Source organism: Orycteropus afer, unplaced genomic scaffold (genome assembly GCF_000298275.1).
Source record: "Orycteropus afer afer isolate SDZICR_OR568_19922 unplaced genomic scaffold, OryAfe1.0 scaffold00054, whole genome shotgun sequence".
NCBI lineage: Eukaryota > Metazoa > Chordata > Mammalia > Tubulidentata > Orycteropodidae > Orycteropus > Orycteropus afer.
Genome location: NW_006921641.1, coordinates 14,294,499 through 14,309,440, shown reverse-complemented (window position 1 = coordinate 14,309,440; position 14,942 = coordinate 14,294,499). Strand labels below are relative to the sequence as shown.

Sequence of the window (14,942 nt, the reverse complement as noted above, 5' to 3'; positions counted from 1 at the left end):
ATGGAGAAACTGACGGCAGGACTGGCCGGCCTGCGCTGGAGCATGGGCGCCTTCCCGCTGGACCTCATCGTCAGCCGCTGCCGCCTGCCCACGCTCGCCTGTCTGGGACCAGGTACTAGTGGGGAGAGCATTTGGGAGATCCGCGGGGAAACTGGGGACTCTCCAGGCAGGTGCTAGTGTGACCATAAGGATGTGTTTCCCATCCTCCTCGTTCTCCCGCGCGAGCTCCGCGCAGCCCCTGGCGCGCCTCCCAGGAGACCTGGGGCCCAGGAGCCGAGAGTCAGTCTCTCTTCCTGGGCTCCGCGGACCCGCACAGGAAATCAGAGACCGGCCGGATCACATGGAACCCAAAGCGCCGCCAAGGCACCGCGCCCGCGCCGTCGGCGCACCCCTTTCCCATCACCCCTCAGACCCTTCGCCCCGACTGCACCCTGTCTATCCCTTTGTCTCCGGCCTCTCACCTAGATCCTCTCGCATTCTTTGGGCCTCAGACTCTGTCCTCCCACCGCCGTCACCACCAGCCCTGTTCAGCCTCTCTTGTGACTTTCTTCCTACCCTCCATTCGCGTCCCGGGGTGCAGCCTTGAGTACCCGAAGGGCGGGCAAGCCACTTCCAGAAGAAGCCCGAGGGAGGGGCCCCTCCCGCCAAGCGTGCCCCTCCAGGACCTCCCGCTCGCCCACCAAGCCCCGCTCCACTTCTCCATGGAGCCTGGGAGGCTCTAATGAGGGGACACTGCATGCGGGCCCAAGAGAGGACGCCTGGAGGTGGTACGGAGCAAGGGGGCCGTTTGGGGGAAGGGGGCTGCTTGGCTGGGGGAGGGGCAGGAGCCAGGGCTGGCAGCCAGGCCGGGGGTTTTGTGTGTGAGAAGAATAGGGGTTTGGCCAGCGTTGGCACACTCGCTTCCCGGAATGCTAATGGGGCCCGCGGCAGCCGGATCGGCCCTGCGGGGGCCTCGCAGTCCCTCCTCTGGCCCGCAGCAGCGAGGAGTGGGCACCAGGAACGTCAGTGTGCCCTGGGAGCAGGCTCTGTGGGATGGTCCATGTAGGGGCTGTATGGCTGGGATACCCGGTGGCCCAACATCTTATGCCCTGTAATGGCACCAGATCGTCAGCGTGTGATCCTGAGGTTCATTGTCAGCAGGAAGGGTCTCTGTGTGTGTGTGAATAGAATATTCTTGCCTCAAGTTTTTGCCTGGCCACTTTGCACACATCTTCTTTGGTATCACCTCCCTTTCCTGGCGTTTTCTCTGAGCTCTTCAGCCGAGGTAGGGGCTCCTCTAGGCTCCCCTGGCATCTTCTGGTACCCCTGCCCTGTCTCCTACTTCATGTCCCATTAGAATGGCCCATTTTTTAATCTTCCTGCTAGGCTTCAGGCTCATCCTGCCTGACAAAGATATATGGATGAAAGAGAGAATGAATGACTGGCATCAGACCCAAATGTCTATTTGTGACAGTGTGTGGTCTTGGTTACACTCAGAGTATAAATGTGATCAAAAGTGTATGGCCTTAAAGGTCCCTGGGTGGCTGAGCATTTGGGAGGACACCCTCAGTGAGAACATGAGAGTGAGTTGTTTGTTGGGGTGACTGTGGGCCAGGTGTCTATAGTGGTTCAAATGTTGGTGACCTGGCCCCATGACTGTTGGTGTGTGTCAGTGTGGCTGTGGCTCAGACCTCCCCACTCCCCCACCTAGCACATATACAGTGGGAGCCCCACCCTCTCCACAGGCCTGAAACAACCTTCCTCCCACATACACACATGTATACCACATATACACATACCAAAGCCAACAGGGTATAAACCATTTCCCATTTGGTTGGGTGGCAGGAATTTAGTAAGTTGTGTCTGAGAGGGCTGGGAAGGAGGCATCCCCCACCCCCACTCTGCCCACCAGCTGCAGCCAGGAGACGGCCCACCAGTCTCCTGGAAGCTGGGCCAGCCCCTCCGCTCCCCTGGAAACCGTTGCCTGGGTTGAGCCTCCCGGGGGCCTAAGCCCCTCCCAACACCTCTGCCCCAGTACAGACAGCTTCTACCAAGACTAAACCCTCCTCATCCTACCACTCTCGGTCCTCCTACCTTCTAAGCCCCCTCCTCCAGCAGTCATAACTGTTCCAAAAGCTGGGAGAATGAAGGGCCTGGGAGAGCTTGGGGTGTCTGAGGGCTTATTCCCCCTCTTTGAGTCCCCTGAATGCAGGAGACTGCCCATGGCACTGGGTGACAAGGAAGGTTCTGCGCTGGAAGAGCTAGGAGTCAGCACCTCTACGCCCTGCCATTCTCCTAACCCAAGTGACTGATGGCGCTGGAGAAGCCCTCACAGCTGGCACCCAAAACTAGTGCCAGAAACCTCTTCTAGGCCCTCACTACTCCCTCAACAAGGCCTCCTTTGCCCGGCCTGGCACTGACTTAGAGGCTGAGAATTCTGCTGGTCTTCAGGCTCAGCTTAGGTATCTCCTGCTCAGGAAAGTCTCCCTCCCTTACCCCACCCCCAGCCAGCCTGCTTCTCCCCTCCATTCAGTGCCTCAAACTGTTCCTCCCTGTGGGCCTATGAGAACTCTGGTGGCATAGTGCCTAAGGCATTTATTTGACTACTAACCAGAAGGCTGGTGGTTCAAACCCACCAGCCACTCCTCGGAAGGAAGGTTGGGCAATCTACTTCCCTAGTGATACTGCCTCAGAAACCCAGCAGTGGTTCATTTATTTGTTTGTTTGTTCGTTCGTTTGTTCATTCATTTGTTCATTTTGTGGGCCTAAGTGCTCTTGGAGGGCAGAGGCTGGGCTCATCCACTAAAAGCCCCCAGCACAAGGCCTGGGATAGCAGTGTCTCCAATTGAATGGTGAATGAGGGACTGACTGGGCTGGAGGTCATGGGCCACACTGAACCTGGAGCAGGAGAGGCAGGGCCTGACTCAGCCCTGAGGCCCCAACTGGCAGCCCACCTGCCCCTTGAGCATAGCTAACTTGGACAGGGATCTTGGGGAGCTGTCCCAGGGTGATGTCTTGGTGAGATAACCCTGCTTGTTCTTCCTGCCCCACCTAACATCTCTCTCTCTTTTCCTCTTTCTCTGTCTGTCATCCCCTTCCCAGGGGAGTATGCCGAGGGTGTCAGTGAGCGTGACATCCTGCTCATCCACTCCTGCCGACAGTGGACGACAGTGACTGCCCACACCCTAGAGGAAGGCCACTATGTCATCGGGCCCAAGATCGACATCCCCCTGCAGTACCCAGGTGTGCCCAGCTGGTGCATAAGGTCTATGGAGGGAGAGAGATATAGGCAGGAGGGTCTGGAGCCAAGGGTATGGGGTAGGGAAGGCTTGCAGGGAGCTGTTGGTAACCAGCCTGTCCTTGGAGATGCAGGGATGAGAGAGGACATGAAGTTAAAGCCCCATGGGTGGCAGAATGATGGTTGCCTAGTCTAGTGGTTTTCATACTGCTTTGTGGCACTCTGGGCTTCTGGAGACGTGACTTGCAGATTTGCAGATTTTAAATTAATGATTAAAAAAATACCCACTCCCTCAAATCACTACAAATCAAACCTTGATATATACCTCAGTGTGTATCTTGAGCTGCCTCATTAACCCTTTTTCATACAGACCCTCAAAGAGAACATCTGCCAAGATCATCTCAACATTGTACAACCAAAAAACTTCAAAAACAAAGGAGATACTGAGGCTGATTATATGGCTGCCCTGGTCAGCTCTAATCCTGTTGTTCCCAATTTTTGTCTTACTCAAACAGCTCTTTATTTTCATTGATTGACTTTATAAGTGACTATTAAAATTTTAGACTTTTAGATGAGATTATGCTAATGAACTACTTTTATCTGTTCTATGTATGATGTTGACAATTTATATAAGGTTTTGTTTGAAGGAAGGATTCTGTTTTGAATAAAGCAAGTACAGCCCTTCTGTTTTACAGAGGATGAAATAGAGGGCCTAAGAAGGGAAGTGAGTTACCTAGGGTCACATTAAAAACAAACAAACAAACAAAAAAAACAACTAAATTCACTGCCATGGCGTGGGATCTGACTCACAGCCACTCCTCCTTGGGTTTCTGAGGCAGTATCACTACAGAGGTAGATTGCTTAGTCTATCTTCTGAGGAGTGGCTGGTGGGTTTGAACTGCTAGCCTTCTGGTTAGCAGTCAAATGCCTTAGGCACTATGCCACCAGAGCTCCCAGGGTCACATAGCTAGTAAGTAGTAAGGGCCAGACTCAGGGATCCTGACTCTAGGGCTAGTCCTTGCTGCACCATACCATGGGTGCAGTGGCCACAGGGTATTGTGTGCTGTGGTGATGAATGGGCATCTAAAAGATGCCCCTCTGTGGGCCTAGGATACCACAGCTCCTATGTATTGAGAATGGGCTGGGCTGGGTATTTCCAGACACTGGGTTGAGAGTTAGTTCTCATATCATCCTCACAGCAACCCTGTGAGAAAGTCTTGCTGACTCCATATAACTTCCAAGGAAACTGAAGCTCCTGGAGCTTCTGTGCTTTGCCCAGGTCTAAGGAGATCTGTTGGTGTAGTGCCTAAGGCATTGGACTGCTAACCAGAGGGTTGGCGGTTCAAACCCAGCAGCCATTCCACGTCTGTAAAGGTTTGCTGCCTTGGAAACCCAACGGGGGTTGCTATGAGTCTAAGATTTTAGACTTTTAAATGAGATTATGCTCATTCTGACTATGAGTTGGAATTGACTTGATGGCAGTGGGTTTTGTTTTGTTTCTTTTGGTGTTCTTCACTGCTATAGGACACTGTGTACTCTGTGTCCAACGAGGTAGACAACAGTGGCTGGGAACCCTTTGAACTGGGGAATGCTCAGTGCTTTTCTCCCCCGAGTCTCCCCTGAGCCTGTAGGACAGACCTAAGCCCTTTACACACATGCTCTGTTTTGTTCTAGACAACAACCCTGTGAAATTGGTACCATTGTACCCCTCAAACCTCACTTAGAAGAGGAGGAAACTATCTCAGGTGTCTTTCTGGCTTTGAGTCCTGTCCTGGGTGTGGAGCCCTTGGTAGGTAGGGGTAGGGCAGGGACTTCTCCATGCTAAAAATTTCCTAGCCTGGAACTCTGGCATTGCCCCAGAGAGAGGTCTCAGGTCTTCTTGGGATAAAAAAGAAAAATGCTGGAAAACACTCTCACTGCTAGAAGCATTGTTTCAGGGACTACACTTCTCAGTTGTATCATTAAAGTTCTAGAGAGGGTTACCACACCAAAAAGCAAACCTGTTGCTGTCCGGTGGATTCTAACTCCTGGCGACCCCATGTGTTACAGAGCAGGACTGAGCTCCATAGGGTGTTCTCGGCAATCTTTATGGAAGCAGATCAGTTGGTCTTTCTTCCACAGCAGCACCACTGGGTGGGTTTTGACTGTCATCCTTTCGATTTATAGGTCACGGCAAACAGTTTGCTTCACCTAGGGACCCCTGGTGAAGATTAAGTCCCCTTTTTACAGAGAGGGAAACCAAAGCACACAGTCTCTCAGAGAATTAGGAGTCCTGGGCTCTCAGCCCTTTCCCCCCATCTCTTTCGGCGCCCCCCTGAGTGCGTGACAGTTGGTCTGCAGTGGTGTTGCGTCTCTACCCTATTTTTCCTGTGGGCCGCTCTGGATTGCCTGAATGGGGGAAGGGAAGCGGAAGCCCCCTAGGAGGGGGAAGGGCCAGGCCGACAGCGGGTTAACGAGGACAAGGACGCGCTGAGTGCATTGCCCTACGCTGATTTCTCCTAATGAATTAATAATGAAAGCTGGGCGGGAGGGGCGGGCCGGCTGCGGACCACGGAGAGAGCTGCCTCCCGAGGAGGTGGGGAAGGGGAAGGGCAGCGTTCCGAGCTGAGTTGGGGGTAGGGTGCTGCGAGTGCCCCACCCCAGCCTCCGTTAGGGAGGCAGGGAGGCCTGGCTTCTCTGAAATAATCTCCCTATAATTCCTGCTGGAAGGGCACAGGCTTCTTCCCTGAGCATGGCATCACAGCCCAAATCTGTACTGGCTTTGTGCCATGGGAAGCACTTGTCATACGTGCCCTGCCCTGTGAGCTGAGTAGTATGCTTCCATTTTACAGATGGGAAAACTGAAGCCCAGAGAGATTAAATAATTTGCCCAAGGTCACGCAAATGGCTAGCGGCAGAGCTGGGATTCAGCCAAGTCTGTCGGATTCCAAAGCTTGTATTTTTTACCCACCAGCCTTTATTGGGGAGCTCTGGTGGCATTTGACTGCTAACCAGAAGGCTGGTGGTTCAAACCAGCCACTTCTCTGAAGGAAGGTTGGGCAAGTTACTTCCACAGTGATACTGCCTGGGAAACCCAAGGAGGGGTCGCTATGAGTTGGGTCTGACTCCATGGCAGTGAGTTTGGTTTGCTTTTTTTTTTTTTTCAGCTTTTGTTGAGCTTCTTCTCTTGGCCAGGTGCTAAGGGGAGGATGGGTAATAAAGGAGGATGGAAGGAACAATCAGGCAGGCATGAATGTGTTCTGGGGGGGTCTAGGACAGGGAGGAGGGGCAGGCCAGGGTAGGGCTAGTCTCTGGAGGGGAGGGGGGCTCAGATCTCACATAGGGGAAGGCAGGAGAGGAAGCTGCTCTGGCCTGGCTTGGAGGCTGGGAGTAGGAAAAGGCTTCCAGGGGGCCAGAGCTGGCTCCGGGAGGTCTTCCTTCCTTCTTCCCAGCCATAATGGTAGGCGCTGGGCTCCGGCTGCAGCAGTGTGAGGGGGCTGGGTGCCATGGTTACATCGATCCTCCTTATAGCCACATCCTCCTGGGTTTCTAACCCTGACTGGCTCCGGCTCTCTACAGGGGGCATTTCTCCTTGCCTGGCTGCTTATAGTTGGGACCCAGTCCCTCTTCCTTCCCAGCCTCCATCTGAGGAGGTATTGTGTGTGGCTGTGGGGGGAGGAGGAGGCATGAGGGTGGGGGTCTGCACACTGTCTGAAACTCCTGTTCCTAACTCCCAGACTGATGCTCGTTGTGGGGTCCCTCAGGCTGTGGCACATCTGCAGCCTCTTCCTACAAGGGTCGCAGGGTGGTTAGGGCAGATCTGGGGGACTCCCCTTTCAGCTTTCTCTGGGATATTTCTCGCATATTTTCCCTTGTCGTTTGTGGCTCTCGCTTTCTTCCTACTTCTAGATGTTGCTGCTGCAGGTTCTGCCCTTGGCCTTCTGTGCTTCATACTCTGCACCAGAAACCAAAACCCAAACTCATTGCTGTGGAGTCGATTCCGACTCTTAGCGACCCCTCCTTGGGTTTCCAAGGCAGTATCTCTACGGAAGTAGATTGCCCAATCTTCCTTCTGAGGAGTGGCTGGTGGGTTTGAACTGCCAGCCTTCTGGTTAGCAGTCAAGTGCCTTAGGCACTACGCCAACAGAGTTCCCTTAATTTGGGTCTCTGACTGGGCCTTGGGAGTTCTCATTGCCATCAAGTCGATTCCGATTCATAGAGATCTTTTGGACACAGTAGAACTGCCCCTTAGGCTTTCCAAGGCTGTAAATCTTTACAGAAGCAGGCTGCTACATCCTTCTCCCACGAAGCAGTTGGTGGGTTTGAACTGCAGACCTTTTGGTTAGTAGCTGAGCACTTTAACCACTGTATCATCAGAGTTCCTTTTCGGATTGACAAAATCATGTGTGTGTGTGTGTTCATGATATAAACATTTTTTCTGGGAAGCCATCCTCAAAGGTTTAAGCTCCTCTGCTCTTCTTCTCTGAGCCATGTCACATGGCCACAGCTAAAGCTGTCATCTGCAGGCTGGTGACCTTCAGTCCATTCCACCCCACAGGCTCATCTGCCCTGGGACAGTAGCACCTGGAGGTCTTGGGCTGCCCAGGATCTGCCCCTACCCACCACTTGTTCTTCCTAGACTCCCAGTTTGGGTTAATAGTTTTGTCATGGCTGCCTATAGTTGGGACCCAGTCCCTCTTCCTTCCCAGCCTCCATCACTTCTGACCAGGCTGGTAGCCTGAATGCACTGTCCTTAGTCCTTTCCTTCTCCACCCACTCCTCATTTAGTCACCCAAGGTAATGAGCCTCTATTCCAACCTCTGCGTTGTTGCCCTAGCTCTTTGCCAGGCCTCATTACTGGGTGATTCCCAGTGATCTTTATAGAGTTCAACCTGGATCATGATATTTCCTTGCTCAATACCCCCCAGTGGGTCTCACTTCTTATAAAGTTCTACTCCCTTAGCACAGCATTCAAAGCCTTTCATAACCCAGCTGCTGTGTGCTTTACCTCCTGCCATCCTTTCCTCAAACCGTCCCCTCTAGGCACTCCCCATGCCAGGCATGCAGTCTGCTTCCATGTCTGTGTCTTTGTTTATGTTATTTCTTTCATGTGGAATGTTCATTCTGTGAAAGCCCCTTTCTTCTTATGGTGTAGCTCAATCATCCCATCTGACTCTGCCAGGCCGGTGTCTGTCTCCCTTTTCAGTGATCCTTTAGCTCTTTTTTCATGCCTCTTGTAGCTCCTGTCATCTCCTGCCACCATTGGGTACTTACCATCTCACCCACTATATCTTGATTACCTTGTGGGCAGACTGTATTTTACACAAATCTGTATCCTATGTAGGGCTTAGCATAGTGTCTGGCACATAAAAGGTATGGCAGTTTACACAGGAGTGTCAGCCCCACTGAGCATCATCATTTCTTTAAAATGTGTTTCCTGGAGGCATGTGCCGAGCCAGCCAGTGATAGCCCTGGACTGAAGGTTGGGAAGGCCTCATCTGACGGAAGTGGCTTTGCTGGGCTCAGCTTAGAGGTCTCTGGGACGTAGGACTGGATATAAGGTCAGGAAAGGGCCTGGAAACAGAGCTGGAATTAGAGCAGCTGCTCCCAGGGGCTCTGAGGCTTGGGCCTGGGCCCTTAGTCTGGTCAGTGCCTCAGTGTAGAGCAGCATCCCAAGGTGGATGCAGGACCAACTATTATTAGCTCCACCCCCTCAGATGAGGACCCAGAGGCCAAGAGAGCAGAAGTGACTTGGCTAGGGTCACAACCAGTCAGAGGCCGGCTCTGTATCCATGTGTTTGGCAGCCACTGCCCTCACCCACAAGTTCTCCATAGGGGGAGGACTGTGTTCTAGTTGCCAGAGATCTCTGCTCACCCCCTCACTGATCCAAAAGCCAGATAAGCTGTCCCCTCCACCTTGTAAGTGCAAACCCTCTGCCCACCTGAGTCCTGGAGGGGCTGGCTGAGTGAGGGCAGTGAGAAGTAGGAACCCTAAGGGCTCTCAGAATGGAGGCCAGGCTCCAGACAGGGAGACCAATCCCTGCAGCCTGCATTCCCCTTGTGCAGGGAAGTTCAAACTCCTGGAGCAGGCTCGGGATGTTCGGGAGCCGGTGAGGTACTTCAGCAGCGTGGAGGAGGTGGCCAGCGTCTTCCCTGACCGCATCTTTGTAATGGAAGCCATCACCTTCAGTGTCAAGGTGAGTTTTTCTAGCACTAGAAATGCTGCCCTCATCCTGCCCCTCAGGGGCAACCCTGACCTTGCTTGGAGAGAATTTTTAAGTTCCAGGAAGGGAAGGTGTCCAATGTGGCTTATGGTGACTTTTTGCACATTTGGACCATGTCAGAGTAGATGACCCACTGGGTTGAAGAACTTCCTGCAAAAGATGGTGAAGCCGGAGGAGGTATATATGTATATGTGGAAGGTCATCCTTGACTTGGGGACCTTTCAGGGTAGCCTGTCCTAGTATCCTTGTTTTTCTAGTATCCACTGGCAGAGGTGGTAGTTGTGGGGAAGCATCCAGTGCAAACCATGCTGCACTTGCACACAAATAGCACTTTATTGTTCAGAAACACTTTGTTATCCATCAATTTACTTCCCTTTACAATAGCCTTGTTGAATGGGTGGGGCATTATTATCACCCACATTTTAAAGAAAATGTAAGTTACCATTTATTACATATATTTAGTCCTTACAGCTACTCTTCCAAGTAGGAGGTAACTGAAGCCCAGCAAGGCAACTAACTTAAGGTTGCACAACTACCACTTGGCTCCTCTAGGATGGAACGTGGGACTCCTGACCCCAATTCGAGGCTCATAATTTTGTCTCAACCCTGGGAGGGCGAGGGCCTGAAGAGGAGGGTCCCACCTGGCTGGCTGCATGGTTTTCCTTGGACACCTGGCTCAGGCCTCTGCTGTTTCTGGAATCCCCAGGTGGTGTCAGGCGAGTTCAGCGAGGACAGCGAGGTGTACAACTTTACGCTGCATGCAGGCGACGAGCTAACTCTCATGGGTCAGGCGGAGATTCTGTGTGCCAAGACCACCAAGGAGCGCTCGCGCTTTACCACCCTCTTGCGCAAGCTGGGCCGGGCAGGGGCGCTGGCTGGTGTGGGCGGCGGTGGCCCAGGGGGTGCGGGGGCTGCTGGCACTGGCGGAGGTGCCAGGCCCATCAAAGGCAAGATGCCCTGCCTCATCTGTATGAACCACCGCACCAACGAGAGCCTGAGCCTGCCATTCCAGTGCCAGGGCCGCTTCAGCACGCGCAGTCCGCTAGAGCTGCAGATGCAGGAAGGCGAGCACACGGTGCGCGCAATCATCGAGCGTGTGCGGCTTCCCGTGAACGTGCTGGTGCCAAGCCGGCCGCCTCGCAACCCCTACGACCTGCACCCAGTGCGCGAGGGCCACTGCTACAAGCTGGTCAGCATCATTTCCAAGACCGTGGTGCTGGGGCTTGCGCTGCGCCGCGAGGGTCCGGCGCCATTGCACTTCCTGCTGCTCACCGACACTCCGCGCTTCGCGCTGCCACAGGGCCTGCTGGCCGGAGACCCGCGCGTCGAGCGCTTGGTGCGCGACAGCGCCTCCTACTGCCGCGAGCGCTTCGACCCGGACGAGTACTCAACCGCTGTGCGCGAGGCGCCTGCCGAGCTTGCAGACGACTGCGCCAGCCCGCGCCGCGCGCGCCTTTGCCTGCCCGCGCCGCGCGTCCCCGTGCCCACCAGGACGCCTGCCCTGCTTGGCCCACACCCGCCCGCCGGCGACGGCGACCAAGAGTACGTGAGCCCCGACTGGGCCGCCCCCGAGCCAGCCGCGCCGCCCACCGAGATCCCCTACGAAGAACTGTGGACGCATCAGGCGGCCGAGAGCCTCGCCGAGGGCAGGGCTAGGCCGCCCTCGGGGCCTGACCTCATCTCCTTTGGGATCATCGGGCCACCCCGCCTGGAATCCGAAGCCCCGCCACCTCCTGTCCCTCCCAAATCCGAAGCGGTGAGTCAAGGTGGTTGAAGCGAAGGGTGGGAACCAGGGAGCTGAGCTCTCTTGACTCTAGACTCTATGGAGGCTGTCCAGGTAAGTACAAAGTTAAGCCCTGAAACACTAGTTCTCCTGAACGCCAGCCTTGATGTCTCAACCTCCAGACCCTGGTGTGGGTCACAGAGAATGATAAAGATGTGCGGAAAAGGAGAAAATATGCAAGAGTATTTGTGGTAGTAGATTCTAGGGATGGTGGCATTGGGAATTGTGGGACAAAGATGCAAAGTAGGTCCCCAACCTGAGAGGATTTGGGAGGAGCCTAGATTTGGGAGGAGCTCTTTAAGTTGTGCGGTGAAAAGAAGATTTCTTGGTAAAATAAGTTTAGAAAATGTTGTATATGATTCCCAGCCCTCTCTTCTTCTCACTTTGGAGTCATAGATGTTCTGTGTCAGGGAAACTTGTTTAATTTTGTTAAATGCATAATTTCCCCAATTTGTTTGTCCCAAGAATATTTCCTCTTGCCACATAATACCTATTAACAACCCATGCAGTCTGCTTTGGGGAATTTTGATCTATAAGGAAGAGATGGTACTTTCCTACCCTTTCTGTCCTCTGTCAAACCCTTTTTCTCCTCTTCCTTGAGGCGGGAATATATCTGCTTGTCTGATTGTATTTGATCGAGTGCTTCTGTATTCTTTTTCTTAAATGATGAATTTCCAAGGAAATAGGAGACATTGTGTGTTGCCCATTTTTGGTGAGTGAAACAGACTGGAGAGGCAAGAAGGGGTAGAGGGTGGCGGATGGCTGAGTGAGTTCTTGAGTTATCGGGCAAGTCAGCCTCTTGGGAAAGTGGGGAAAAGCATTAGTCCTAAACACTCTCCTTGCCCAGCTGCTTGGGAAAGGGAAGATAAGAAGTGTTGGCTGCCTGGGATCAGGGGTGTGTCAGGGCCCCTGCCCACTTCATCCATTCTCCCTGTCCTCTGCTTGCAGGTGAAAGAGGAGTGCCGCTTGCTCAACGCCCCGCCTGTTCCTCCCAGGGGTGGCAATGGCAGTAGCCGGCTCTCAGGCAGCCCCCCTGTGCCCCCACGCTTTCCCAAGCTGCAGCCTGTCCACTCACCCAGCTCTAGCCTCTCCTACTACTCTTCTGGCCTTCAAGATGGGTGAGTCCCTTTCTTCTCATGGTCCTGGATCTTTCCAAGGTAGATTGAGGCAGGGGATGAAGTAGTGGGGTGCAGGTGGGGGTGGGTCAGTGCTAAGGAAGAGGAAGGCTTCGGGCCTGGGAGGGCCAAAGGGTGAGGGTCCCAGTGCAGTACTCAGGAGAGGGGGCACTGCTATCTGGGAGTCTGGGGGCCTGGGACCCGGCCTCCTGCTTGGCCTCCTTCCTTTTTGCTATTTTTTCCCTCATTGATGAGGATTGGACGGGACTCCCTTAAGGTCTCAGGCTTTGAGGGCTGGGCTATGGGGCTGGTGATGCTGAGATCAGAGTGGTGGCCTCTAGGGCCTAACAGAGTGGTGGCCTGCTGCATTGCGTGTATGAGCCTGTCCCCTCTTCCTCTGCCTTATGTTCTGCTCTGTGTGTTTGTGTCTGTCTCTGCCCACAGGGCTGGCTCCCGCAGTGGCAGTGGCTCCCCGTCCCCTGATGCGTACTCCCTCTACTGCTACCCTTGCACCTGGGGGGACTGCAAGGTGGGCGAGTCCTCGAGCCGCCCAACCCCAGGACCCCTGCCCTCGACCACACAGCCCAGCCAGGCCTCCCAGGCCCACACTGAGCCCCTGAGCAGTCGAGCTGCCTCTGTCTTGGGGACTGACACCCCCGTCAAGACCTACCACAGCTGCCCACCTCTATTCAAGCCTTCTCACCCTCAGAAACGCTTTGCCCCGTTTGGAGCTCTCAACCCATTTTCTGCACCTGCCTACCCTTCAGTCCCGTCAGTGGCCTCCTCTTCTGGGCCTACAGCCACCTCGAGTGCCCTGCCTACCTCCAGCCCTGCTTATTCTCCAGGCCCAGCCTCTCCAGGCCAGGCTTTTTCAGCTGCTCCCACTCCCTCCTGCCTCACCTCCTCCTCCTCTTCCTCTGAGTGGCAGGAACCAGCCCTGGAGCCCTCTGACACCTTTGAGCTGGGGCAGGGCGAGTCTCCAGAGTGCGAGCTGCTGCGCTATCAGGAGCCCAGAGTTGGGGGAGCACCTGGGCCTGGATCCCACCTTTCACCCCTTGTTCCCTCCAAGGCCTTTGAGCCTGAAGGCCTGGTGCTGCGACAGGTCCCCACCCCATTGTCACCAGCTGCCCTACAGGGGCCCGAGTCAGGCGGGGCACGACTTTTTCTCACCCAGGGACACCTGGAGAGGCCTCCTGCCAGTCCCCGGGACAGAGCTGCAGGCTGGGGAGGCCGGGATGCTCCCTCTTGGCAGCCCCCCGCAGACCTGTCTGCGCTCTCCCTGGAGGAGGTCTCTCGCAGTCTGCGTTTCATTGGGCTCTCCGAGGACGTGGTGAGCTTCTTTGCCCGAGAACGCATTGATGGTAGCATCTTTGTGCAGCTCAGTGAGGACATCCTGGCAGATGACTTCCACCTTACCAAGCTGCAGGTCAAGAAGATCATGCAGTTCATCAAAGGTTGGCGGCCCAAGATCTGAACTGCCCGGCGGGCAGCTGTACAGCTAGAATGCTGGCATGGAGGCCCTGGGGAACAGCCGGGGTCTGCTGGGGACAGCAATCCCTGAGCGGCCAGCAGTCCTGTCTGCGGGAAGAATCCATGCCAAGACTGAGGCTGCTAGGCAACCATGCAGAGTGAATCCAGGGGAGACACACTTGGGAATGTGGGCCTCCAGCATCAGACCCCTCAGCATGGGGATGTCGCCTTGCCTTCTGAGTGTGCCGAGTACATGGCGAGGGGGCTGAGATGCCAGTGCACACGTGGGCCAGATGAGGCATTTGCTGTGGTTCCCTTAGGGGGTTAAAGCTGGCCTTTGTGCTCTGCTACAGAACTTCAGACATCTTGCACTTCTCAAGCTTGTAGGTTCAGGTTAGAGACAAAGAAAGAAGGATGATCTGTAATTTAAGCACAATTCCCTAAGTGCCCTCTCTCCTTTGTGCTCTGTGGGCTTTTGGCCTAAACTGCCCCAGAGTCAGAGGTGCTGATGTCTCTATCTCTGGGATGCCCTTCTTTCCCCCTCTGCCACCCTGATCTAGGCTCCTGGCTCCGAGCATAGTGAATCAAGCACAAGCATGGGCCCAGCACCTGAGGCTCTACCTCAGCGTTCTGGTATGTGAGTGATGACTTTGGAAAAGCATAGATCTACCCTTGACCTACTTAGTTAGGGAGGCAGATGCTCCTCAGACGTCTAGAGTGCCCTGGCTTCTGCTCTGGGCTCGCTCATCCTCTCAGGTTGGGCTCAGTCTTTGGACTCTGACTCCATGTAAGAGGAGGTGGCTTGAGGTCAGCCACTCCTTGATTCTAGAGGGAAGTGGTCAGTCTCCCCTCTTCTGTCATTCTCTTGCCCCCATCATTCGACTGATGAACACATGGTGCCTGTTCTGTTTGCTTTTTTCAGTCACTGGCACAGGTGGGTATGGTTGGGAGAAAGCACAATGACTACATTTTTCCTCTTCATGGAGCTCAGTTCCTCTGCACTTGTTCACATGATTCAAGCATGTTGGTCACTGTGTACAACCACTCAGCCCACCCTTCTCCCACCTGTTCTCGTTAACCAGAGCCACGTTAATTTTCCTCATGCCCCCTAGTGTCAGGGCCCCAAGGTACTGGTCTTCTCTTCTGCCTTACCT

General features: G+C 54.4%; 1 protein-coding gene across 1 annotated transcript; it reads left to right on the top strand.

Moving 5' to 3' along the window:
• GAREM2 (GRB2 associated regulator of MAPK1 subtype 2) lies at positions 1-13,792 on the top strand. Its single transcript, XM_007938886.1, has 6 exons — positions 1-112; positions 3,082-3,222; positions 9,263-9,393; positions 10,127-11,176; positions 12,152-12,321; positions 12,763-13,792. Exons 1-6 carry the CDS (start codon positions 1-3, stop codon positions 13,790-13,792), a joined length of 2,634 nt encoding a protein of 877 aa, XP_007937077.1.
• The last annotated feature ends 1,150 nt before the right edge of the window (positions 13,793-14,942 follow it).

What these genes read in the sequence shown, in the direction of transcription:
- GAREM2 (XM_007938886.1), top strand. Translation starts at nt 1, where the DNA reads ATGGAGAAACTGACGGCAGGACTGGCCGGCCTGCGCTGGAGCATGGGC. An exon ending in CATCCCCCTGCAGTACCCAG is followed by an intron (nt 3,223 to 9,262) that starts GTGTGCCCAGCT and finishes CCCCTTGTGCAG; the next exon opens with GGAAGTTCAAACTCCTGGAG. An exon ending in TCTTCTGGCCTTCAAGATGG is followed by an intron (nt 12,322 to 12,762) that starts GTGAGTCCCTTT and finishes CTCTGCCCACAG; the next exon opens with GGCTGGCTCCCGCAGTGGCA.